Source organism: Acinonyx jubatus, chromosome D4 (assembly GCF_027475565.1).
Source record: "Acinonyx jubatus isolate Ajub_Pintada_27869175 chromosome D4, VMU_Ajub_asm_v1.0, whole genome shotgun sequence".
NCBI classification, from domain to species: Eukaryota; Metazoa; Chordata; class Mammalia; order Carnivora; family Felidae; genus Acinonyx; species Acinonyx jubatus.
The window spans coordinates 82,353,534-82,378,081 of record NC_069391.1 but is presented as its reverse complement, the minus strand read 5'-3'; the positions used below and the strand labels follow the sequence as shown (position 1 = coordinate 82,378,081).

General features: G+C 46.6%; 1 protein-coding gene across 5 annotated transcripts in view; it reads right to left on the bottom strand.

Annotated features, from left to right (window-relative positions):
- The window catches only part of DOCK8 (dedicator of cytokinesis 8), a 225,281-nt gene extending 206,020 nt beyond the window's left edge, over positions 1-19,261 (bottom strand). For 2 of the 5 annotated variants that reach the window (XM_027041092.2, XM_027041093.2), the window contains exon 1: positions 18,922-19,261. In XM_027041092.2, coding sequence (XP_026896893.1) covers positions 18,922-18,974 — 53 coding nt within the window. In that variant the 5' untranslated portion in view covers positions 18,975-19,261. Of the gene's footprint in view, positions 1-17,926; positions 17,981-18,921 lie in introns of those variants that run through there. The other 3 variants (XM_027041088.2, XM_027041089.2, XM_027041091.2) reach the window with 2 other exon arrangements.
- Positions 19,262-24,548: the final 5,287 nt, after the last annotated feature.

Here is a 24,548-nt window from a genome sequence, read left to right as displayed (position 1 = left end):
AGTTCAGGTCATGATCTCATGGTTCATGGGTTTGAGCCCCGCCTTGGGCTCTGCGCTGACAGCTCAGAGCCTGGTGCCTGCTTCCGATTCTGTGTCTCCCTCTCTCTGCCCCTCCTCCACTTGGTCTCTCTCGCTCACACACGCTGTCTCTCTCAAAAAAAAAAGAAATTAAAACTTTTTTTTAATGTTTATTTACTTTTGACAGAGAGAGAGAGAGACAAAGCATGAGCGGGGGCGGGGGGTGGGGTGGGGTGGGGTGGAGCAGAGACAAAGGGAGACACAGCATCTGAAGCAAGCTCCAGGCTCCGAGCTGTCAGCACAGAGCCCGACACGGGGCTCGAACTCACAAACCGCGAGATCATGACCTGAGCCGAAGTCGGATGCCCAAACGACTGAGCCACCCAGGTGCCCCCAAATTAAAACTTTCTTTAAGTGGAAACTTCTGGTCAAAGAACTAGAAATAATTTTTATTTTTGAAATACTCGCTTCATGCGCGCTTCTGCTTTTTCTAGAATTCACGCACCAGAGGCTTGCGTCAGAAGAAGCCATTTTTTGTGTAAGGAAAGTATAGGAAAGAGGTCTGTAGTTAACAACCTGTAACTGAACCCGCTGGCCTCCAGGGCGACCCCCGTCTTCTCCTAAATGGTGCTACTTTACCATCCTCTCTTTCCCATCTCTCACAGAAACATTCCTGGCGACCACGTGACCAGCATGACCTAAGTGGCTCTACCAAGCTCCCTCGGCAGTCCTTCAGAACTGCCACGAGTTTTCGTACGAGTTCCTTCTTGGAAAAGGCGAAAGCGCGTATCTGTCATCTCTTTCGGTATTCAGAAAATGTGAGGCCGTGGCGAAGGTCAAGGTCCAGATCTCCCTTGGGCCTTTACGTCTCTTTCCTTTTGAGTGAACTGTCCATCGTGTGCAATGCGTACGTGTGTGCAGGTGCGTTGTGGGGGGGGGAAGGGCAGGCTTTGTAAATGAGTTCAAATCTTATCTGAGGTTCTTGTGGTGGCTGTTTTGAACATTTCTCTCCCTCTCGTTGCCAGTGGTTTTTACTTGGTCCATACTTTGCGTTTTCCTTTCTGAGCACCTTCCTCGTGGGAGCTCCTGGGCCGGGTATATTCTCTGTGACACACTGCCTAATCACAGGAACACGGCACGGATTCCCATTTTGCCGGTGGTTCCTTCATACGTGTGTCGTGCTCTTTGATTTACATAGCATCCTCACAGCTGTTATATCATCTGACCCAGTGACATTGGTATTGCTCTGTTTCACAGATGGAAACGATGAAGAGTCGGGAAAGTTAACGAACTTGCAGAAGATGCTCCCACTGAGAAGCCGTGGACGGGGACAGGAATCTGACTTACTTTGTCTCCCCAAATCTGACTTGAAGGTCAGCACTCTTTTCTCCTTGCAGTGAGGGCTTAAGAGGTTTTCATTATGGCAAATGATAACAGGAGTAAGAAGACTGGTCTCACAGATTATTAAACGGATTCAAAGGCAGGGGCTGAGTGGCTCAGTCAGTTAAGCATCCAACTTTGGCTCAGGTCATGATCTCACGGTTCATGGGACTGAGCCCCGAAGCCGCTCTTGGCTGATAGCTCAGAGCCTGCTTTGGATTATCTCTCTCTCTGTCTCTCTCTGTCTCTCTCTGTCCCTCCCCTGCTCATGCCCTCTCTCTCAAAAATAAATAAATATTTAAAAAAAAATGATTGAAAGGCTGATAAATCAAGAGGACTCCTCAAGCCCAAAGTAAACCAGTCACAAGAAGCAAAGTGGCTCAGCTTATCATCAAAATTCTGTCATGGAGGGGAGGTGGGACCATCACACTGTGACCCCGCGAGTGGGAGTGAATGTTTCAGAATGCTTCTTTCTCTCAGCTGACATCTTGTTTCCTGTCAAATAAAACATTCGTTCCGATTTAATCGCTCAAACGCTGTTTCAAAATATCTCTCCTGGGTTTTCCTCCAATACTGGCAAAATGCTTGCTCTCAGGGGAAAAGGAAATGGCTGAGCAACTTGGCTTCTTATCCACATGTGCGGCTTCTAGAAAAGATCCACGTGCACGTAGCAAGTGGCCGCTTCTGGTGTCTTCATTTCAGTGAGATTTTAATTTTTTTTTTTTCCCTACTATCAGCCACCCTGCTTTGGAGGATAAGTGTGACTTGTATTCTTAGCGTCTCCACCTTGAATCTCAGGAGCTTCGGGCCATACGCTTTTGGACTTTGCTTCCCCAGTAATTCTCCACATCCATACGGACATGGCTTTTATCTATCCGCCAAGAGCACAGCAAACCAGGCCAACCTGTAGGTTCGCTGACGTTCTGTTACTGGCTCCTCCTTTGTGACTGGGACCCTGAGGCAGAGATGGCTAGCTGACCCCCAAAGATTCATGCTCCTCACTCACAGGGACGAGTTGTTGCTGGGTAGTGGCTGCCAGACAAGAACCGTATTCCCCAGCCCCCCTTGCGGATCAGTGGACCTCGTAAGTAGTCCTCACCGTGTAACGTGAGAAGGGCTGTGTACCACTTTCGAGCTGAGGTATTGTGGAATTGGTTATAAAGTCTTTCACTGTCTCTTCTTCTTGGCCCCTGGCTGAACGATGCCAGGGTAACCTAAAAGTCACAAGACGACGGAGCCATGAGGTGGAAGCAGCCTGGGTCCCAGAGCCACTACTTGGAGAAGAAGGGCCACCGGACCTGCATCGGTCGGTGGCAAGAGTATAAAAATGGATTTCTCCTGGGATATTCCACTGAGATTTGGGGACTATTTGTCCCCAAGCCTGGATATGCCTCTTCATTTGGCCAGGGTCCTGGAATTCGAGGAGCTTGAAACTGACACAAGGATTAATGAGTTGGAGGTGCCATGATGCTACAATGGAAGTCCTGTTGCTAATTCATACCCAGAGCAATTTTGGGGGGCCATGGGAAAGACCACTAGCTGCTTCTCAGTAGCCATTATCCCTTTCGTTCTAACTCAAGCCTGCTTTTATTGGAAGTGGTACTGTGCTGGGCTAATACAAACGATATTCGCCAACCTCCCTCGTAGTTGGAGGTGACACAGATCTGACCAAATGTGATATACGGCAAATGTCCAGTTTCCATTTTCTGGGGAAGTCCCTTGAAAGGGAGCAACGTTAGCGGACATGGCTCTTTTGCCTTCCCTCGTCTTCCTGTCTTCAATGTTTTCTTTAACGCATCGAGTCTCAGGAGCCATCTCAAGGCCATGAGAATGAGAGCCACCCACGGAGGACGATCGAAAACAAAGCCACGAGGAAGCTAGCCTCCACCGGCATCCTGGGCTATCCTACCGAGTCTGGATTGCCAACCACTGGAACTCTTGCTATGTAAGAAAAATAAATAAACTCCTAATTTTTCTTAAGCCACGGTTTAGTGGGGTTGTCTGTTCCCGGCGGCAGCCAATGGCAATCCTACCTGATACAAGGGTAATCCTTCTGAGACAGCCCAAATCACCTAGCTTCCCGACAGGCTGGCCTTTCTGCCTCCCTGCTCTGTTCTCTTCTCCTACTCTCTTGGATTCTTCCCAGCCCAGGACTTACCCTGGGCCACAGCGCTGCTGAATTTCTAAGATAACTTCTGAGGGTAAAGAGCTCGCGGACCCTTTTGCTCGTCACTTAATGTAGCCTCAAATCCTGCTCCTCTGAGCGACACCCAGGGGTTTTCGAGCACCTCGTCTCCATAACCTCAAGCGGCTGCCTCATCTCTGGACCAGACAACTTTGCAATCTTGGCTCCATCGATGTAATTATGGGATTGAAGAGAAACCCAAGAAGTTATTAAGTTCATTCACCTGCCCCCAGGCAGGACGGTGATTAGCTTTTCCAGACATTTCACTGACTTCCACGGGCCAAAAGAGTCTTTCACAAAGCATGACTCATGGGCCACTTTGAAGGAGTCCATTTAATCTGTTCTCAGTTTCCCTGTCAGTAAAACGGGTATTGGGATCGGAGCAGGGAATGACAAGACCTTCTGCTTCAATACATGACGTTGAAAACAGAATATGGTTTGTTTTTTTCTTTTTCTTTCTTTCTTTCTTCCTTCCTTCCTTCCTTCCTTCCTTCCTTCCTTCCTCCCTCCCTCCCTCTCTCTTTCTTTCTTTCAGATTAAAGGGGCCAAATATTTTGCAGCTTTGCCCGCTGAGAGATTGAATCTATTTCCCAACCCGATAAAGCTGAGTTTTTGCCCGGTGACTTGTTTTAACCAATTAATGTGGTAGAAGGAAAGTTACAGATGTTCTAAAGCCTCAGGGATCCTAGTAGCTTCCAACCTCTTCTTCTTAGAAAGTTCTCTCGACCACATAAGGAAGATCAAGCTAGACCTCCTGAAAGATGAGGGACCGTGTGAGAAGGAACAGCTCCACCATGGCCCTGAACTCGTGAGTGAGACTATTCTAGACCTTCCAGCCCCAACTGCCCACTCACAGAATCATGAGAAATAACAATCTGCTGTTGCTTTTAAGTCCATAAATTTTGGGGTACTGGATGAGTTTCCTACGACCTGCCGTAACAAATTACCACAGACCCAATGGTATTTACTCCGTCGCTGTTCTGGAGGCCAGGAGTCCAAAATCAAGGTGTCGACAGGACCATGCTCCCTCTGACGGCTCTGGGGAAGAATCCTTCCTTGCCTCTCTACCTTCCACCGGTTGTTGGCAGACCTTAGTGCTTCCTACCTTGTGGTGGCCTAAATCCAATCTCTGCCTCTGTCTCCATGTGGTGTCTTCTCCGTGTCTGTCTCTGGCTCTGTGTCTCTTGTTATAAGGATGCCAGGGATAAGATTTAGGGCACAGTATGACCCAGTATGACCTTGGGGCGCCTGAGTGGCTCAGTCGGTTAAGCGTCCGACTTTGGCTCAGGTCACGATCTTGCGTTTGTGGGTTCGAGCCCCACATCGGACTCTGTGCTAACAGCTCAGAGCCTGGAGCCTGCTTCGGATGCTGTGTCTCCTTCTCTCGCTTCCCTTCCCCTGTGTGCACTCTGTCTCTCAGAAAATAAGGTAAAACATTCCAAAAAAACCCCCAGTATGACCTCATCTTAACTTACACCTGCAAAGACCCTCTTTCCAAAATAAGACGACATTCACAGGTACCAGGGCTTAGGAATCTTTGGGGAAGAGACACAATTCTATCCACAACAGCTGGTCTGTCAAACAGCAAACTAGGACTGGTACTGATACCCTTTCCTATCATTTTTTGTACTTCAGACACATGAAGATAAACCTAAAGATAATAAAATGGAAAGGGTGATCAGTTCTGAAAGATAATACAGGACAGTGTCCAGAGAAGAGTTTCAGAATCTCCCAGGAAGAAAAATACGTAAATAGAGTATTTTATTTATTGTTAGGGGTCTTAATGCTGGCGTAAAGCAGAATTGTTGATATATGAGACAGTACCGGGTCTTTGGAGCACCTTGATCCACATTTAAGACTTACTTTCTGGGAACAAAACACACATGCGCTTTCCCTCTAAGGTCAGAGCACGCTGTGTCCAGCATTGCGGGCTAAAGTCTGTGTAAAAGCCAAAGCTTCATTAGAACCTTCTGGTTACCGTTGTCCCACTTCTCTTCTGTCTCACAGAAGCTTTATGAAGGAGTGGTCTCTACCAGCTTCCTCCATTTCCTCTGCACCGACTCCCCCCATAACCCCATGAAATCTGACTTCCTTCCCCACAGCTCCACTAAAACCGCTGGGTCAGACGTTTACGCTGACCACCAGCAAGGCATATCCAAGGGCTCTTTCTTTGTCCTCATAGTTTGGCATCTGACTTTTTTAACTGCCTTGTTAGCTGGGTTTTCTCGCTCCCTTTTCACCCCCTCTGCCATATCTGGGCCAAATTCTTCTTCGTTTCCTTTTGTAGATATCCCGTTGTACCGAGTGGCAGTGGGTCGAGCCTAGACCCGTTAGTTTTCTCTTCCCACTATACCTTCCCACCTTCATTGATGACTTCCTAATTCACATGTTCCACCCCGACCCATCATTCAAGCCCCAAGCCTATAGCTCACGCTGCCCAATAGAAATGTTGTATATTTTATGTTATCTGTATTAGTCAGAGTAGGCTTGGCTATGCTGTGGTAACGAAGAATCCAAAAAAATCTTAGTGGCTTTATAAAGACCGAGACCTCCAGAGAGCAAGCATGACCTTGCCCTCATGGTCTTTACTGCAGGACGCAGGCTGACAGATCAGTCTGGAACATTTCTGGTTGTACAGAAGAGGGAAAAAAGGCCAGGCTGGCTCTTAAAGCTTCACCTTGAAGTCACCAAATCACCTCCCATAAGGTGAAAAGTAAAATCCCGTCACAGGGAAGGAGGGCTGAATATAGGTCAATGTGCAGTCATTCTACTACATTCTCTTAAACACAAACTCTACAAGACAAGTACCAAATCATCTTCCCAAGCTTTCATAATTTCTCACTGGGATGGTATCTCTTTTATAAATATTATAAAGAGATTACAATTATAAAAATTTGTAAAATATACATATATCCACACACTTCACATGCCATCAACAAAAGTCATCAATAATACAACTACCCAGGCATAACCCTGATAACATGTTGGCATATGTCCTTCTGGTCACCTCCTTATCATACGTATTGATCTATTATCTCCGTAGGGAGATATATACATACTGTTTTTCAGTAAGAACGATTTCATCCCATACATTCAGCTTGGAGGCTGTCAAAATCTTAGCAAGATAATTTCAATATTTTCTTTTCTTCCATTTTGAAAAATATCATGGTAATGACTTGGCCAATTTATTTTTTTTTTTAATTTTTTTTTCAACGTTATTTTTGGGACAGAGAGAGACAGAGCATGAACGGGGGAGGGGCAGAGAGAGAGGGAGACACAGAATCGGAAACAGGCTCCAGGCTCCGAGCCATCAGCCCAGAGCCCGACGCGGGGCTCGAACTCCCGGACCGCGAGATCGTGACCTGGCTGAAGTCGGACGCCTAACTGACTGCGCCACCCAGGCACCCCATGACTTGGCCAATTTAAATATCCAGCACTGACCTCTCTCCTGAATCTCTGATTCCTAAATAAAGCTACATAGTAGGAAATTCTATTTGAATTTCTAATATGCCCATTAGACTTAATATGCCCCCAATTAAATTCTTGACTCACCCTAAAAGTCTGCTCCTCACCCAATCTTATCAATCTCTGTGACAATCATCAATATCCACCCATGACTTCAACCCCAGAGACATGGTGATTCCCCCCCCCCCCCCACATCTAAGCCACCCACTCAGTCCCCAGGCTGTGTCTCAGACTGGCCCTCTCCGCTGTAGTCCCAGCTCTCTTGTCGTGTAGCCACCATCCGTCCCCTGGACCCTGACTACCTCCCGGGCGCTCTCCTTGCTTCCACCCAAGTCATGCCTCTGTTCCAGAAACCTTCCCAATCACGCTCTACCACTCCCCCTTCATCCACTCTACTCCAGACACACCGGCTGTTTCTTTTCTTCCAACACACCAGACTTACTTACCCCTGCTCCACCAGCCACAGCACTTGCTAATTCCTCTGCCTGGTCCTGCTCCCAGCGATCTACCGATCTACCGGCTCAGATTGCCTTCCTGCCCACTCGTTTGAAGTATCTGCACTCTCCATGTGGCCCTTTTACATTCTCCGCAGAGCACCTATTTTATCTGATATCTCCTTGTCTGTTTCCTGCTTTACATCTTTATTATCTTTCTGCCGGAGAATGACTTCTTTTCGAACAAGAACGTTATCTCTCTTGCTCGTGGCTCTATGTCGACCTTAGAACAGTGCTGCGCACATAGGAGGCTACGATCAATGTCCATCGCATGAGCAAATGAATAAATATTTAGGCGCTTCTCAAGTCTAGTTGATTCCCTTGAAGTATCTGTGCACACAGTCCCCTTCCACTCCCTTCTCGAGACCCCAGCCTAATCCAAGACCTCATCACCTCCCAGGGGGGTGACTGTGGTCCCCTACTTGTCCGTCTCACAAAACTCCCTCTGCCGACCCCACACCATCCATTCTGCACCCTGCTAGTTATTCTCATCATGCCAGTGACCAATAAACATCTGTCGCTCACCCCCCTGTCCCTGGGGCCTGGTTGAACCCACCCCCCAGGGCTGCTGGAACCCCCTCCCCTACCTGCCCAGAGTTCTGTCAACATTCCTGCCCTCACCCTCACCCAGCCACACAAACTCCATCTCCTGTGTTCTCTTATGTCAACCTGCTCACTCCACTGAATTCTGGGGCATTTACTGGTTGTTGTATCTTCCCCTCTCCTGATGTCTTAGAGAAAGTCATAGGCAATCAAAAAAATTCTCGTGAGTTGAATGAAGTTATTGGATAGGGAACAATTACAACAGGTAAATTGGCCACCCCTTCTAGAGGGATATTATGAGGGGCACTGGGGGGGGGGGGCTCAGTCGGTTAAGTATGTGACTCTTGATCTCGGCTCAGGTCACGATCTCACGGTTTGTGAGTTCAAGCCCTGCATCGGGCTGTGCGTTGACAGCATGGAGCCTACTTGGGATTCTCTGTCTCCTCCTCTCTCTGTCCCTCCCCTGCTCGCTCTAGCTCTCTCTCGAAATAAATAAAACGTCTTAAAAAACTAAAGGGATATTGCGAGCACAGACAGTGATTTGGAATGAAAGAGCACGATACCAGTAGGTGAAGCGAACCAGTCAGAATGTCAACAGGGAGGTGACAATCTTGTTCCCGCAGAGAACAGATGGCCACCACTGCCTTGAAACAACATTTATGTTAAACAGCAGGATAAGGTACATTTTTAGTGGACTTTGAGCCTGAGTTGCTCTGCTAGCATAAGGGAGCTGGACGGTCATTCTAGCGTCAATCACTGAGGGGTGACTCAACCCCGAGGCAGCCTGAGTTTGATGCCCTAATGACCGGGGCCCTCCAGGTGGTTATCCTTCTGCTGAGAGTTCAACTTCTCCTGACTGTACAGTACGTGGCCCGGAAGTGAATCCAGAGAATTCGAACACTCCCACCACAGAAGGGGTCTGCTGTGTGCAGAGTGATGCCCCGTGTCGCAGCGAGGCAAAGCAGAGAGTTGTGGGACGGCACTGCTATCTGTGGCCATGCTCCCCACTTTTCCTCTTAGGAGGTGTGGTGCCCCAGGGGACTAGGCCTCCCTGTTCAGACAGGGGAGAACCCAGCCCGACCGGTCAGTCACAGCAAAGCCCAAAGAGCCACGTGCTTTTTTAGCAAACACCACCCACCCTCTTTTGCTAGCCTACACGCTTTCTCTAATCAGATGTCCAGGCAAGGAGGCCCAAATTGTATTCTGTGCTTTTAAAACCACACTATTTAAAAATAAACGTGGTCTCAACATAACTCCTTATCTCAGGTCAACTACAGAGCATGGATACATTTATCTGATGGAAACAAAAAAAAAAAATATGTACGTATTGATGTATTTATTTATTTTTTGGGGGGGAGGGGCAGAGAGAGGCAGAGAGAGGATCCCAAGCAGGTTCTTCGCTGTCAACACGGAGCCTGACACGGGGCTCGATCCCATGAACCCTGAGGTCACGACCTGAGCCAGAATCAAGAGTCAGACACAACTAACTGAGCCGCTCAGGGGTCACACCAAAAAAAAAAAAATTTTTTTTTTTTTTTTAATTTCCTAGCCTTTCCAGGAAACAAGTGAGGTGACTACAATGTAAGGAGTGATTGACAAAAGAAACATTACCAGAAGGTACACGTCAAGATACCTGCTGTTTTGCACAATTTTACACAACTGCTGTGTAATTGATTCTGATAGAGCTGTCTTCCTGAATCAGTAGTTCCTCTTTGCAACAGCTCTCAGAGCTACTTGAGGACGCAACTAAACTCCCGGCTTCCAATATTTGACGGTCACATCTTTCCATTAATTCGGACTGGTACTACCTAATGTAATAGGCTTGATTACATGCTAATAACTTTGGCTCATTCTGGAAACCATACAGAATATTGTCCATGGATATGTGTACACACACACACACACACACACACACACACACACACACACAAAGTACAACTTGCAGGGGCCCCTGGGTGGCTCAGGCGGTTAAGCATTCAGCTCTTGATTTCGGCTCAGGTCGTGATCTCACGGTTCGTGGGATCGAGCCCCATGTTGGGCTCTGTGCTGACAGGGCTAAACCTGTTTGGGATTCTCTCTCTCTGTCTCCCCCCCTCCCTCAAAATAAATAAATAAACATCACAAAATGAATAAAAATACATCTTGGTGATAGTGCTGGACTCTGACAGAGGAAGAAAGACAACAGGATGGGAGAGAAGAGTAAGGGAGACTTCAAATTTATCTTTAATGTTCCTGTTTTTCACTCAGAAATATCTAAGACAAAAGTGACCACGTGTTAACATGTATTAATTCTGGCCAACAGGCCCTCAGGAACCTGCCACATTATCATCTCCCTGTATTTTCTATGTTTTTGAAACTTTCCAAGTAAGAGAAAAAGCAGATTCTCCCTTAAGGGAAAAAGATTTCACACTACTGGGCCAATTGTTTTCTTAACGTGTATTTATTCTTGAGAGACAGAGACAGAGCGTGAGCAGGGGAGGGGCAGAGAGAGAAGGAGACTGAATCGGAAGCAGGCTCCAGGCTCCGAGTTGTCAGCACAGACCCCGACGCGGAGCTCGAACTCACAAACCGCGAGATCGTGACTTGAGCTGAAGTCGGACGCTTAACTAACTGAGCCACCCAGGTGCCCCTGAGCTTTTTTTTTTTTTTAATAAATACACTCCATTCTCTTAGAGCAGTTCTAAAAGAATCTCCTAAAATGCTCTGGATATGGCAACTATCCTTAGAATAAGCAGCATGACGCCAAAGATGACCACTCTGAAGGCACAAGGCCCCAAAAGGCAGGGCTAGGAAGCAAAGCAGAAGGCTCCGACCTTTTCCAGTGCACAATGTTGGGTTAACGTCCTTGCTCCTGCAAATCCAGGGCATGGCTTGCTGTCTTTGCATTTCCAGGGTCTAGTGCAGTGCTCGGAACAGAGTTACCCTCGGTAGCTGGAGTGAACTAATGAATATACTCTTAAAACTTAGGAGCCTAGAATTTGCAAAACTACTACATTAACCACACACCAGAGAGTTAAGAAATAGGAGAAAGAAGGTGATTACTTTGAAGTTCTACATTCCTTAATCTAGTCTTTAGCCTGAATATCATTAAGTAACCTGTCTGCTATTTTTATCTTTGGCCTTTCACATGGGAAGAACAATAAATTATATCCTTTGAATGATAAGAGCTCTCGTGAAGCCTCTTGAGGTTGTGTAAACAGGTTGTGTAAACCCAAAGCCAATCCTAGAGCAAGAGGAACTCAAAAAAGTATGAAAGAAGTCCAGTCTCTCTATAATCAGATCGAAGAGGAAAACACGGAGAATTACGTCATCTGGAATCTCGTTTCATGATGGACAGAGATTCTGATTCCTAAAAGAACTAGAGTTTAAGCAAAGGATGGATAGATTCGATTAGATCGTCAAAGTAAACACCGAGTGCAAGCGTGGCAGCTAGTGTCTAAAAGATAAGAAAGAACTGAGTTGTTAGAACATTCTGCCTTTATCAGTAACCCACCTATTCAATGAACAAAGACAGAAAGTATAGAAGACAGAAGTTACCACCACCTTTAGCTGTATATTGGGCAAAGGAAAGAGGAGAAACGTATGACTGTTTTAATCCCTAAAGCATGACTTCAGAGGTCATGCAGGGATCTGGAAGAGAAGCTAAACAGGAAGAGGGAAGAGCCATTTAAGAGAAGGGGTCAAGCTTGGGAATAAAGATTTTTAAAAAATGATAGAAACCAGCAGGGGTGTGGATGCGAAGAAACGATCACTCTTAGGGAGACTGGTGGGAGCATAAATAGGTATAACTTTTCTGGGAGACAATCTGGCCATGAGCATCAAGTGCTTGAAAAATGTTTCTTTCCTTGGACCAAGCAATTCCACTCCTAGAAGTTTTTAAGGTAGTTTTGCACTAACACATAGAGATGTACCTATAAGACATTCCATCAACCTCTGCATGTTTCCGTGAACAACTGGAAACGATCTTGAGGCACAACAGAATATGAGTTCAATAAATCACTGTGGATGAAATAGAGGCGATTTTAAACAGTGTTGTGTAAATTATAACGTAGATCGACACTGACTGACATGGAGAGGGTTGTTCATGATATTTTAAAATTTTAAAAACCAACCCCAGAGCAGCATGTGCGATAAGATCTTACTTTTGTAAAAATGAAAGGATATGCATGCCAATGTTAATAACTGTAATTTATGGGCAGTAGGCATTTTTGCTTATTTATTTCCTATTTCTCACGTTGAACACGGATGAAAAGGACAAAGGTCAGGAGAGACTCTGCTCTGCAACCCCCAATTCTGCTTTTCTAAGCCTGCATTTGGTGTGAATGAGGTGGGACACGGGATAACAGTCCTATACCCTATGCCAACTTTACCAAATAGTTTGACCTCACCAAAGCCCTGCATACAGATGCCTTCATATATATATATTTTTAGAGATATAAGCCTGTTTTTTTTTTAATTTTTTTAAATGTTTATTCATTTTTTGAGAGAGAGAGAGAAGGAGAGGGAGAGAGACAGAGCATGAGTGGGGAAGGAGCAGAGAGAGAGGGAGACACAGAATCCGACGCAGTTTCCAGGCTCTGAGCTGTCAGCACAGAGCCCGACGTGGGGCTCGAACCCACGAACTGTGAGATGATGACCTGAGCTGAAGTCAGACGCTTGACAGACTGAGCCACCCAGGCACCCCGATATGAGCCTGTTTTTATTCTGTGTGTGTCCCCAAGTTGTCCATAAGCCAACAGTGCCACTACAGGCCAAGCTCAAGCAGCAGAGGGAAGACGCTTACTACAACCATATAAACTCTCGCATTTTCCTCCACCCTAGAGAAACTTTGCGACTGATAAATTAGACTAGACACTTGTGGGTACAGGGATAGTACGTTTTCTTGGCCGTTTATTATTGAGCAAACCATGAATAACCACTTGATCATCTGCCATTGAAAAATGCTAAGCACTCCTGTTTCTGAGCCTTCTTCAGCAAGCAGTCTGACTGTCACACCCCTGCCCTGGCAAGGTCCTCGTTAAAGAGGGTGAAAAGATGGGGCGCCTTGGGGGCTTAGTAGGTTAAGCATCCGACTCCTGGTTTCAGCTCAGGTCACGATCTCCCAGTTTGCCGAGTTCGAGCTCTGTCCCGGCAGCGCAGAGCCTGCTTGGGATTCTCTCTCTGTCCCTCTCTCTCTGCCCTGCTCCCACTCACCCTGTGCCTCTCTCAAAATAAATAAATAATGTTTTGTTTTTTTTTTAAGTATAGAAGGATGGGGTGTTTGTAACATCACCCCATTCCATCACTAGTGTGTCCGGCTGGGGAGGTGAGATGGGAAACTTGATCCCTTGAGCTCTCCCCTTCTCCCCAGGGAACCACACGATGTAATAATATTCTCTTTCCACAGGTAACCTCAGGATGCAACTATACATCTTTTTTCCATGTAGAAGTAAATACTAGCTCCACTCATCCATGGGAACTGCCAGAGCTCAAAGAACTCCAAATGAAGAAAAGTTCACCCTGGCAGAAGGTTCTTTCAATTGCACTTGATGCCTGAGGTCAAAGTGGAACTTTCCCAAGAATCTGGGGAAAAAAAAAAAATGATTCTGAGCGTGAAAGACCAAAATCCTGAGTTGGATTGCCTGAAGCCTCGTCGATAGGTCATTGGTCTAGAACATGTCCGAAAAATGAAGCGATTCTGGAAAGCACGGACATGCCCCCTCTGTCGTCACTGCTAAAGAACGGCACTGTTTCACTCCAGATGCACATTTATTCATATATTTCTACACGCGCGTCATCTCCATAGACAAAAGGGCAAATACGTCTCAGGAGGATCTCCACACCTTCACCTTGTTCTGGCTCAAAAGTATTGGGATTCTTGAATGCCATCTATTTTCTCAGCTCCTTGTTTTTATCTTCCACAAAATCACATTCTCATGATGGTTGTTTTGCTTAACATTTTGTTCCTTTTCTACAACAATGCGATGAAGATATATAAAGTACTTAGCACGATGCTTGCCACATAGGAAGCAGTCAGTAAATGTCACTTAGAGGATTCTAGAACAGGCTACCTGCATTTGAATTCCAGCCCTGCCCTTCATTAGCGATTTGAAACTTTGGACAATTTTTATGACCTCTCTGTGCTCAGTCTCCATGTTACACATGGAGATAATAACTGTTTCACTTTTCAGGGGTGAATGAGTTACACATGCAAAGATTTAGACCCGTAGCTGCCATACAACAGCCATTTTCTATTATTTATTCCTTTCAAACCTGAATGTCAAGATCATTTATGTTTTTTTCTGCCTTGTGCCTTTTCGCTCTCTTATATATCCAAAGTCCTTATTTTGCTTTTACATGTGACCAAACTCTCTGTTGTTTGAAAGAAACCAAGATTTTACTTAATGAAATTTCAAACGATTAGTACTAATTTTTCTAATCTAGGAAAGCACTAAATGCCAGCAAGAAAAGAAAGGTAATTGATAATACAAGGATTGTATTATGACATTTAAAGAAGCAGTGTCCAGGGGGCGCCTGGGTGGCTCAGTCGGTTCAGCGTCCGACTTCAGCTCAGGTCACAATCTCGCGGTCTGTGCGTTCCAGCCCCGCGTCAGGCTCTGGGCTGATGGCTCAGAGCCTGGAGACTGCTTCCGATTCTGTGTCTCCCTCTCTGTCTGCCCCTCCCCCGTTCATGCTCTGTCTCTCTCTGTCTCAAAAATAAATAAACGTTAAAAATTTTAAAAAATAAATAAAGAAAGAAGCAGGTACCAAAATCCCAAACATGATCATGAATTTCTTAACTACCGTAGTCTTCCTCTGTGCACAGGAAGTCAGTGACGGTTACACTGCAATGAAGCCGAGTACAGGACACTTGCATGAAATTAAATTTTACTTTCTCCAGCTCAGAAAAATTCAGTGGCCGGGGCGCCTGGGTGACTCAGTCAGTTGAGCATCTGACTTCGGCTCGGGTCATGATCTTGCGACTTGCGGGTTCAAGCCCCCCATCAGGCTCTGTGCTAACAGCTCAGAGCCTGGATGGAGCCTGCTTCAGATTCTATGTCTCCCTCTCTCTCTGCCCCTCCTCCACTCACACCCTGTCTCTCTCAAAAATAAAGAAACATTAAAAAAAAAAAAGAAAAAAAAAAGAAAAATTCATTGGGGGGTCTTTCCCCCCACATCTCCCTGAGAGGTGCGCTCTAGAGAAACGTTTAACCGTAACAAGTCATACGATGACATCACACAATTATACTTTGAGCTCAGAATAAAACAAAGAGCCCTATAGGATAGGACTCCTCCAGTATGTGGATTTCCAACATATGGGAATTTAGGCTTCATCAGAGTACGGAAGAGGCGGGGCAATCGTGAGGGGTGGGCAGTGGTGGGCAGTCCCAGGTTCCTGTTTCGCTTTAGCCCTGCCCCTAAACTGGGCGACGGTGTTTGCCAGAAGCCACAGAATTTGGGAAGGGTGGAGAACACTCTTCTCCTACTGTCGGTTGGCCTGCTCTCTCTTTCTCAAGGTCAGTGTGGGTAGAACTGAGCTCCTCACAAATTTTAATATATCAGATTTGAATATTTCCAATTACCCCACAAACATTTTCAAGGGATAGTTTGTATCTTTATGAGTAGAAAGGGGAAAAAATAGGAACCCATGCTTCATATACTGATGGCCATATTTCAACAGCATCTTACTTTTGTAAGTTGATCTATTTTATTTTTTAATCTTTTTAAGTTTATCTTTTTTTGAGAGAGAGACGGGGGAGGGGCAGAAAGAGAGAAAGAGAGAACGAGAGAAAGAGAGGGAGAGGGAGAGAGAGGGAGAGAGGGAGAGAGGGAGGGAGGGAGGGAGAGAGAGGGAGGGAGGGAGAGAGAGAGAGAGAGAGAGAGAGAGAGAGAATCAAAAGCAAGCTCCAGGCTGTCAGCACAGAGCTTGATTCAGGGTTCAATCCCATGGGCCGTGAGATCATGACCTGAGGTGAAATCAAGAGCTGGACACAAAACTGACTGGGCCACCCAGGCACCTCCAAGTTGATCTATTTTTAAAAAATAGTGGGTAGGCACACAAGGGAAAACATTTTCTTTTCCAACTTCAAAATTGCAAAATGTCACCTGAGTGGTTTAAACACTAATCAGAATACAGAAAAGGTCGCCAATGCTACTACTGAAATGCCATTTTTTTTAAAAAGCAGGTAATTCCTTGCTTGCTTTTAAAGGAAATTATTAAGACTCAGGCATCAAAATGGTCCATGCCCAATTAAGAGTACAGTCTTGGGACGCCTGGGTGGCTCAGTCGGTTAGGCGTCTAACTTTGGCTCAGGTCATGATCTCACAGTTTGTGGGTTCGAGCCCCACATAGGGCTCTGTGCTGACAGCTCAGAGCCTGGAACCTGCTTCGGATTCCGTGTCTCCCTCTCTCTCTGCTCCTCCCCCACTCGTGCTGTCTCTGTCTCTCAGAAATAAAATACAACATTACAAAATTAAAAAAAAAAACAGAGTACAATCTTTAGAGTAGTTTATAATCCCAGCTCTGTTCTTGGCCTTGAAATTGTATGGCCTTGTGCAAACTACATCTCCGAGCTTCATTTTCCTTCCATATGAGATTTCATGTGAGTCTCCTAAGATTTCTGTGAGGATTTAATGATATAATCCCTCAAGCATATCACAGTTTCTGCGACACAGTAAGCGATCAACTAAAGGTGAGTTTTAATATGATATGAATACCACATATGTCCTTATTAATGAGCTCCTTTGAGCAGTAACTATAACTCTTCTGCCCAATACACAAATGCCTCAGAAGAGAAAACAACCCTCCTGAATAGGAATGTCCAATCCTTATTCTTACCCGAGGATTAGGGAACCTTTTCTACTTTATTTAACTTGAGTGAGGCACTTCTTGTTCAGAGTGCACTGCACATTCTGTTCCACTGAGCATGTCTGGTGATCTCAGCACGGGGACAGAAGACATACGGGCGAGGCCATCCGCCCCAAGCGGCTTTAGCCTGCCACTGTCATGGTCACACCCAGCCCAAAGTGGTCCCTGCGCGGGAAGTTCTCCAACTCCAGCTCTCTTTCCTGCCCCTTCTTCCTTAGTCTCTCAAAGGTGACAACGGAGACAATGGTGACAAAGATGGGAGCTGATGGCAATGACGATGAGGACAGCCACTGCGTAACATACGCCCTCAGCCAGGCCCTACGAGCACTCTGCCCCCATTATTTCACTCAGTCTTCCCAATGGTCGTAAAAAGTAGGTATCATGATTATCCCCCTTGACACAGAAAGAAACCAAAGCTTAGGGAGGTTAAACGACATGCCCACTGTCACACGGTTTATAGCAGCGAGCCGATCTGCAAGCACATGTGATTCCAGCCGGGCCACACCAACCCCGCTGCTGCTTTCAAGAGGGCTTTTAGGATGAGCGCAGGTCCTGCCGCTGCCCCCCCTGCCCCCGGAATTAACTCCTCCACACCCCACCGTTTCGAACATCTTTCTGTCCCAGTCACAATTTTCCTGACCTAACATTCACAGGGAGGGAGGGACCGTCGTGGCTAAGCGGTACCTTCATTGCTAACTTCAGCTGGATTCCCAAATTCTCCAAATGAATCGATTGCTCTTTCTGGCTTGCAACAGTCATGAAACCTAATCCAAAAAAAAAAAAAAAAAAATCCCACGGGGAGATCCCTGATCTACTTCATGCCTTTCAACTAGTACCTTTTGGCCTCCAACATTAATCTACAGTACATATTCACAATTAAATTCGTGTTAAAGGTGAAGAAATACTAAGGTAAGAGAAAGGACTTGCCCTCAGCCCTCCAGCAGGCAGAAACAAAATCGCAAGGAAGCCCGGTGACCCTCTAGAAGTCCTTACCGCCAGGTTATTCCGTACTTCTCATTCCTTGCTGTTCCACCTCTTGACACACTATGGGCACAAAAAAATGTCCTGTGGAACCACCCTTTCACCGGCTCCGCCGAGAGAAGAATAACAAGTCCCAGCGCCCGGGAATAATGAGCTGACCCTTCAGGACCAGTTTCGCCTTATCTTTGAACCAGACGGTCTGGATTTCTCAGGGCAGGACGAACATGGCCCCAACTACTTGTCAGAAGTTTTCCGGGGAGGAAAAACTGCAGTTAGGGCACCTCCGGTGAGAACTTTGAGCAGTAAGTGTGCTCGCATGTAGTTTGTGCCATTTTGGCCAGGAATTGTACGGTGAGTTGGATTCCTTGTCCTTAGTTCTTTGCCCGAGCGCTGTAAATGTAAAACTATCAGCCCCAGGCCATTCCTCTCTGTTTATTTAAACGGAGAATTTAAAAAATCACTTTTTCCACTTCAAGGCTCCCTCGGACCAGGGAATAAAAATAGCGATGTCCACAGGAGCCAAACTTCTTAGGGAGAAGTAAAAGCACAGGGCAAAGCGCCCTGCTCAGAACAACCAAAGCCCCAAAGCAGCTGCCCCCAGAGGCAAAACTCTCCTTTCAACCGCCTCGCCTCTTGCCCCGTCTCACCGCAGGCTCAAAGGAAGGCGCAGTTGACGAGGGAGTGGGCGGCGAGCCCCCCGAAGGGCTAACCCGGCGCCCTTCACCGCCCCCCCCCCCCGCGCCGCCGCGCCCCCGCGCGCGCGGCCACCTGTCAGAGGCCCCGAAGGCAGCGCGGGCGAGGCGGGGTTGGGGAGGTGGCCCGAGAGCTCGCTCGGGGAAGGGACGCTGGTGGCCCAGGATTGTCGGGAAGGAGCGGGCTGTCCCGCGCTCGGCTGCCCCACCGCGGCGGCCTCGGGGGGGCGCTCGGCGTGGGAGGGGGGCGGTCTCAGGTGCACCCCGCCGCGCCGCCCGCGGCGCTCGGCCGGCTGGCCGCGGGGCGCGCCTTACCTGTTGATCTTGAGCGCGAACGCGCGCCGCTCTGAGCCCGGCAGCGTGGCCATGGCTCGCGCGCGCCTCGTCGGCCTCTGGGGGCGCGGGGCGCGGACGGAGGGGGCCCGACGCGCCGCGGAGCCACTGCAGCGCACGCCGAGCGGGACGCGAGCCTCATCTGTCCGTCCGGGCTGCAGACTTCCGCATTTCCACCTTCGGCGCTGCAGTCACCGCGGGGGAGGGCCCAGCCTCGAGCGGCGGCGGCGGCGAGCCCAGCCACCCGGCGCCCGGCCCGGCGCGCAGGGAGCGGCGGGCGAGAGGGTGTGGACTCGCCGCGGAACTGCCCTCCGGATGCTCCGACCGACGGCGCGCTCCGGCGGGCGGGGGCCCTGACCTCGGGCAGGAGGGCACGCGGGCGGGGGGCCGGGCGACCGCTGAGCGAGGCGGGAAAGTCCGTCCGCCCGGAGCCGCGAAGCTGCCAGCGCGCGAGGGCAGGAGGGGGACCGCGCTGTCCGCCCGCCCCACGGGACCCACGCGAGGCCGGGAAACCAGCCCTGGGATTCTCCGCCCCGGGCCGTGTCCGGGGTCCACGCCAAGCCTGGGGGAAGGCAGGCTGGCAGACACACAACCCAGGATACAGGTCAACTTTTGCAAAAGATGTGTCCCGCATCCTTCCTGGGGCACCTGCTGTAAATAGAATGAATGCCTCCAAGGAGTAAACATTGTAAGTTACCCCCCAACATCCCCTTCAAGTTTTTTCTTTTCTTTATTTCTTTTTTTTTTTTTACAACATTAGGATAAAAGGTTTTTGTTTTTGTTTTTCTGGGAAAACGCCACAGGCGTCTTTGCTGAGTCAAGGATACGCGGCAACACACGGCAGGCCTGTTTATTTCAGTTTCACACTGAGAGGTTTGCTGAGAGGCTCGGCCCCAACTCAAGAAATATCAGAAAAGTCCCAATGCTCGCTACAGTGGGAAAGTACGCGTTTATTTCAAGTTACTGATTTGCTCTCGGTTTTGCTCTAATAGAGCGCTCTCTGAATAATGCCTCCGTTTGGCAATTTGTCCTTTAAAAAATACCAAAGCAAGGTTTTTTTTTGGTTCAAAGCTAGGCTACTGTCCGGTGTGGCTGTTGACCTTTGGAACTGATGGTTAGTCTGAATGGAGATGTCTTGACTGTGTAAAATGCACAGCGGATTTTGAAGATCATGTAGAAAAAATAATGCAAAATATCTTGTTAATGATTTTGTATGTTAGTTACATGTTAAAATGATAGTTTGGATATATTAGGTAAAGAAAATATTAAAATTAATTTCCCATTTGTTCTTCTTTATTTTTTTAATGTTTGTTTATTTTTGAGAGAGAGAGAGCATGAGCAGGGGAGGGCAGAGAGAAAGGGAGACACAAAATTCCAAGCAGGCTTCAGGCTCTTAGCTGTCGGCACAGGGCCCATCACTGGGCCCATCAACTCAGGAGCAGTCAGATCATGACCTGAGCCAAAGTCGGACGCTTAACTGACTGAACCACTATTTGCCCCTTTTTTTCCTTTTTTAAAATGTGGCTTGCATTAAAGGAAATTTAAATTATATACACAGCTCACATGTGAGGGTCACAATATTCTATTCCTGTGGGACGCTGCTGGTTTGTAGTTTGCAACCTAATAGTAAACACCGGAGGACTGAATTCAGTCTCTTCCTGATGGCCTTCCTTTCTCTGGTTTTGGCTGACTCTGTTACTTTAATAATTCTTCAGAGCTGGTTAGGTGACTTTTCCCTGCAAATATCAATGCCTTTAAGCACCTAAGACAAAGTTCTTAAAGTCCAGCATTATATAGACTATGAAAAAAGATCCAAATAAAAGAATGCTTTTTTGTAATGTGGAGTTTCTGACTTTCAGAAATCTAAGTTCATTTGCTGCACTGGGATTTATAAGCCAACATTTAGATAAAAAAAAAAAAAAAAAAAAAAAGCCAGGAGAACAATTCTGTGACTACTTCTCAAACTGGGAACAAATGGATGGTTTGTAGACAAATGTTTACAGTGGAGTCGTGAGTCTGCTCTGTTCCAAGTCAGCCTTTCATGGGGGCTACTATGAGTTTCTAAATGTTTGTGGCATGTGTACACTTTCATACAGAGCAAAAATGTGCCAATTTCCGTACAAACACAAATAAAATGTGATGAGAGTCTCTCACATTTCAGAATTTGCAGTCAAGGAAACTTTAAAATCATAAAATCTCCCATCTCACACCAAGACAGCTGAGTATGTGCACCTAATTATAAAGGTGAGGCAGGTGTTGTGGCCCATGCTGTCCATCCTCTGATGGCTAAAAATGACTCCAAATTTCCTTAACAGCATTTTAACAATTCACCGTGAATATGTTACCCACTAATTTACTGAAATGCCTATTTTAAAAATGTGTCTGCTGTTGGGTACATTCACAGGTCACCTGCAAACCCTAATGTGGGGCTCAAACTCACAAATTGTGATATCATGACCTGAGCTCAAATCAAGAGTCAGATGCTCAACCCACTGGAATTCGGATGCTTTCCACACCTCTGACCTCTCGTGGCTCGCCTTTGTCTCCGCATCTCTGTGTCATTTGATTTTGTTTCTCACCTTCGTAAAATTCCTCCCTTGACTTCTACGACAGACCTGATATCATAAATTGTCCTCTAATTTTCCCTACATCTTGTTACGTCTCCAGGAAGCCAACCTCTTTTTCTTTTTTACATTGCATCGTGCCTATTTTATTTAACAAATAGCCCTTTCCTTGTACCAGGACCTGTTCCAAGCCCTTTGCAAGTATTAATTATAGCCATTAAATTAAAACATTATCCCCACTTTGCACCTGGGAAAACTGAGGCTCAGCGAGGTTAAGCGACTTGCCCAAGATCACAAGCTAGTAAGGGATAAAGTCGTTTCCAATCCTAAATTAATGCATATCTCCCGGATACCTCCCCTTGGACATCTTCAAACTCCACAAATATAAAACGAAAATTCTCCGTCTCCTCCACCCGATTGTAAGCTGGCTATCCCTCCATAATCACTCGTTTTTATTGTCAGCCCTCACAAATCACTCACTTGAGTGGCCCTATTTCCCCATATGCCAGTTTTCGAGCTTTCGAGTCGTCTTGTGTGGGAAAAGCAGGAAATCTGCCTTCTGGCTCCAGCTTTTCACTAGCTGTGTGACCCAGAGCCCGTCCCCGCTGTTTGGCTGATGGAGCCCTCAGTCTTAGGATGACACCATCTCCTCGCCTCTCTCTGGACTCTGTCAATGTGTCAGCTCTCATTTCTTTCTCTTCTTTATCTTTAGGATCTAATCACCCACCAAGTCCTGTTAGTTATTCTTCATAAACCTCACTCCTATGTGACGTCATGGTCCTAGCCCCGCCCTCCTCAATTAATGCCTGGGTAACAGCAACGAGAAGGGTTTCATGGCCAGCCTGCCTCGAGCTTGTTTTTATTCCAATTGACCCTGACTGTGCGCTGTATTAATTTTACAAAGATACGGCTTTCGTCATGTTTTTCCGTGCTCAGTTAACTCTGGTGACTTCCCACAGCCCTACAACCAAGTGGGAGCTCTCCAAATGGTTTCTAGGCCCTCCTGGAGCCAACTGTAAACCTTACCTCTCTGTCAAAGTAAGGAAGACCTCCTTGACCCGAGGCTCCTGTGCTGATGTCATTCTCCCTGCCATCTCACCTGAAGTCACAGCCAGTCTCTTCTGATCCTTCAAAGTTTGAATGAAATTTACATCTTCCACCTCTACCCAAAGGAGTATGTCTTTCACTCTGATGGCACCTTGAACGAGCAAAAAAAATGTAGGTCATCACCAAAAAACACAACCTCGTGAAATGCAAGGGCCACAGGACTCCCAACAAAAGTGTGATCATTTGCACATCTCACTCTTTATTCCCCAAACCATTGAAGACCTCCATCAGATTTTGTTTAAATGTCACCTTCCCTGACTACCTATATTTAACTACTAAAACGCCCCCTTTCCTAGTCAGATACGTCCTAACTCTGTTTCCAACTTTTTCTCTATAGTGCTTATCACTGTCTGACATAACTTATTTACTTATGTGTATTTATTTATTTTGAAAGAGAGTGAGTGGGGCAGGGTGGGGGTACAGAGAGAGAGAGAGAGAGGGAATCCCAAGCAGGCTCTGTGCTGTCAGTGTAGAGCCCCACACAGCGCTGGATCTCGCAAAGTGTGAGATCATAACCTGAGCTGAAATCAAGAGTCCAATGCTCAACCAACTGAGCCCCCCAGGCACCCCTAATTTATTTATTTGTGTATATTATCTCTCATACTTCTAGCATATAATTCTGTAAGTGCTGAGATTTTTGTTGTATTCCCTGCTCAACCTCTGTTTCCTGGAATAATGCCTGACACATAGTAAGTGTTCAACAAGTACTCGAATAAAGGAATGAAGAGCTGACCCAGTATTGGACACAGAGCATCCATTCAATAAATATTTGTTAAAGTGAACTTGAGTTGGAGTTTCATGTGTCTTTCAGAAGGAAGTAAGCGTCTCTTTTATTCTCTTGAGTGTTTAAGCTGTGCCTTTGTGTGAACATCTTCCAGTCTGTTTTGCGTTTATTTCTTGGGTTGAGAAATGAACAGCATACAGATTACTACTAGCAAGTAGATATTTGTCTTGTTGTCTCATGATTGAAGACAGATAGAGAAAGATGTGTGTGCTGGCATTTAAAGCCAGCCGTAGCTCAGACACTAGAATTGGAGTTCCTAATTTTCTCTAGTTCATTCCTTATATTGTCACAAGAAATCCGTAAATGTGAAAAGAATAAAGAATAAGAAACTTTTCCCTTAATAATGATCATGGTGAGGGGCGCTTGGGTGGCTCAGTCGGTTGAGCGTCTGATTTCAGCTTGGGTCATGATCTCACAGTTCGTGTGTTCGGGCCCCGCATCTGGCTCTGTGCTGACAACTCAGAGCCTGGAACCTGCTTCAGATTCTGTGTCTCCCTCTCTCTGTCCCTCCCCTGCTCACATTCTGTCTCTCTCTCTCAAAAATAAATGACATTTAAAAAAATTTAATTTAGGATTTAGATCATATTCCAATGTACAATGCTATTTCATTTTCAATAGGAATATTTCATACCATAGCAGTTTTTTAACTAGAAGGACCTTGGATTAATTCATGAATTAATTAATTCTCTCACTATCATTTATGTGCCTTTTATTCAGTCGCCAAACATTTACCAGATGGTAACCATATGTCAGGCTCTGAACTAAGGGATACTAGGGGCAAAACAATGAACAATATTTGCTCCCTGACTTCGCAGAACTCATGGACTAGGAACGAGATGCGTTACAAAGGAAAATTAGAAGCTTGAGTTCCGGGTGACAATGCAGGATGGTTTTGCTGCACAAAACTCTTGCGAGTGAGGAAACACAGAGAGGAAGTGATTTATTATCGTGAAGAGGGTGTTGGCAGAGAGACTGACACTGAGGAACAATGACTTTACCGACCCATTGACATGGGAACTGGGTCTTAACCAGCAAGGAAGCATTTGCCAGGCAGAGAAACACGTTCAGGATATCCCAGGCACAGGGAGCACTGTGCACAAAACAGGGAGCCCAGAGATTCCACAGTCCATCCCAGGAATTAAAAGTACAATGGG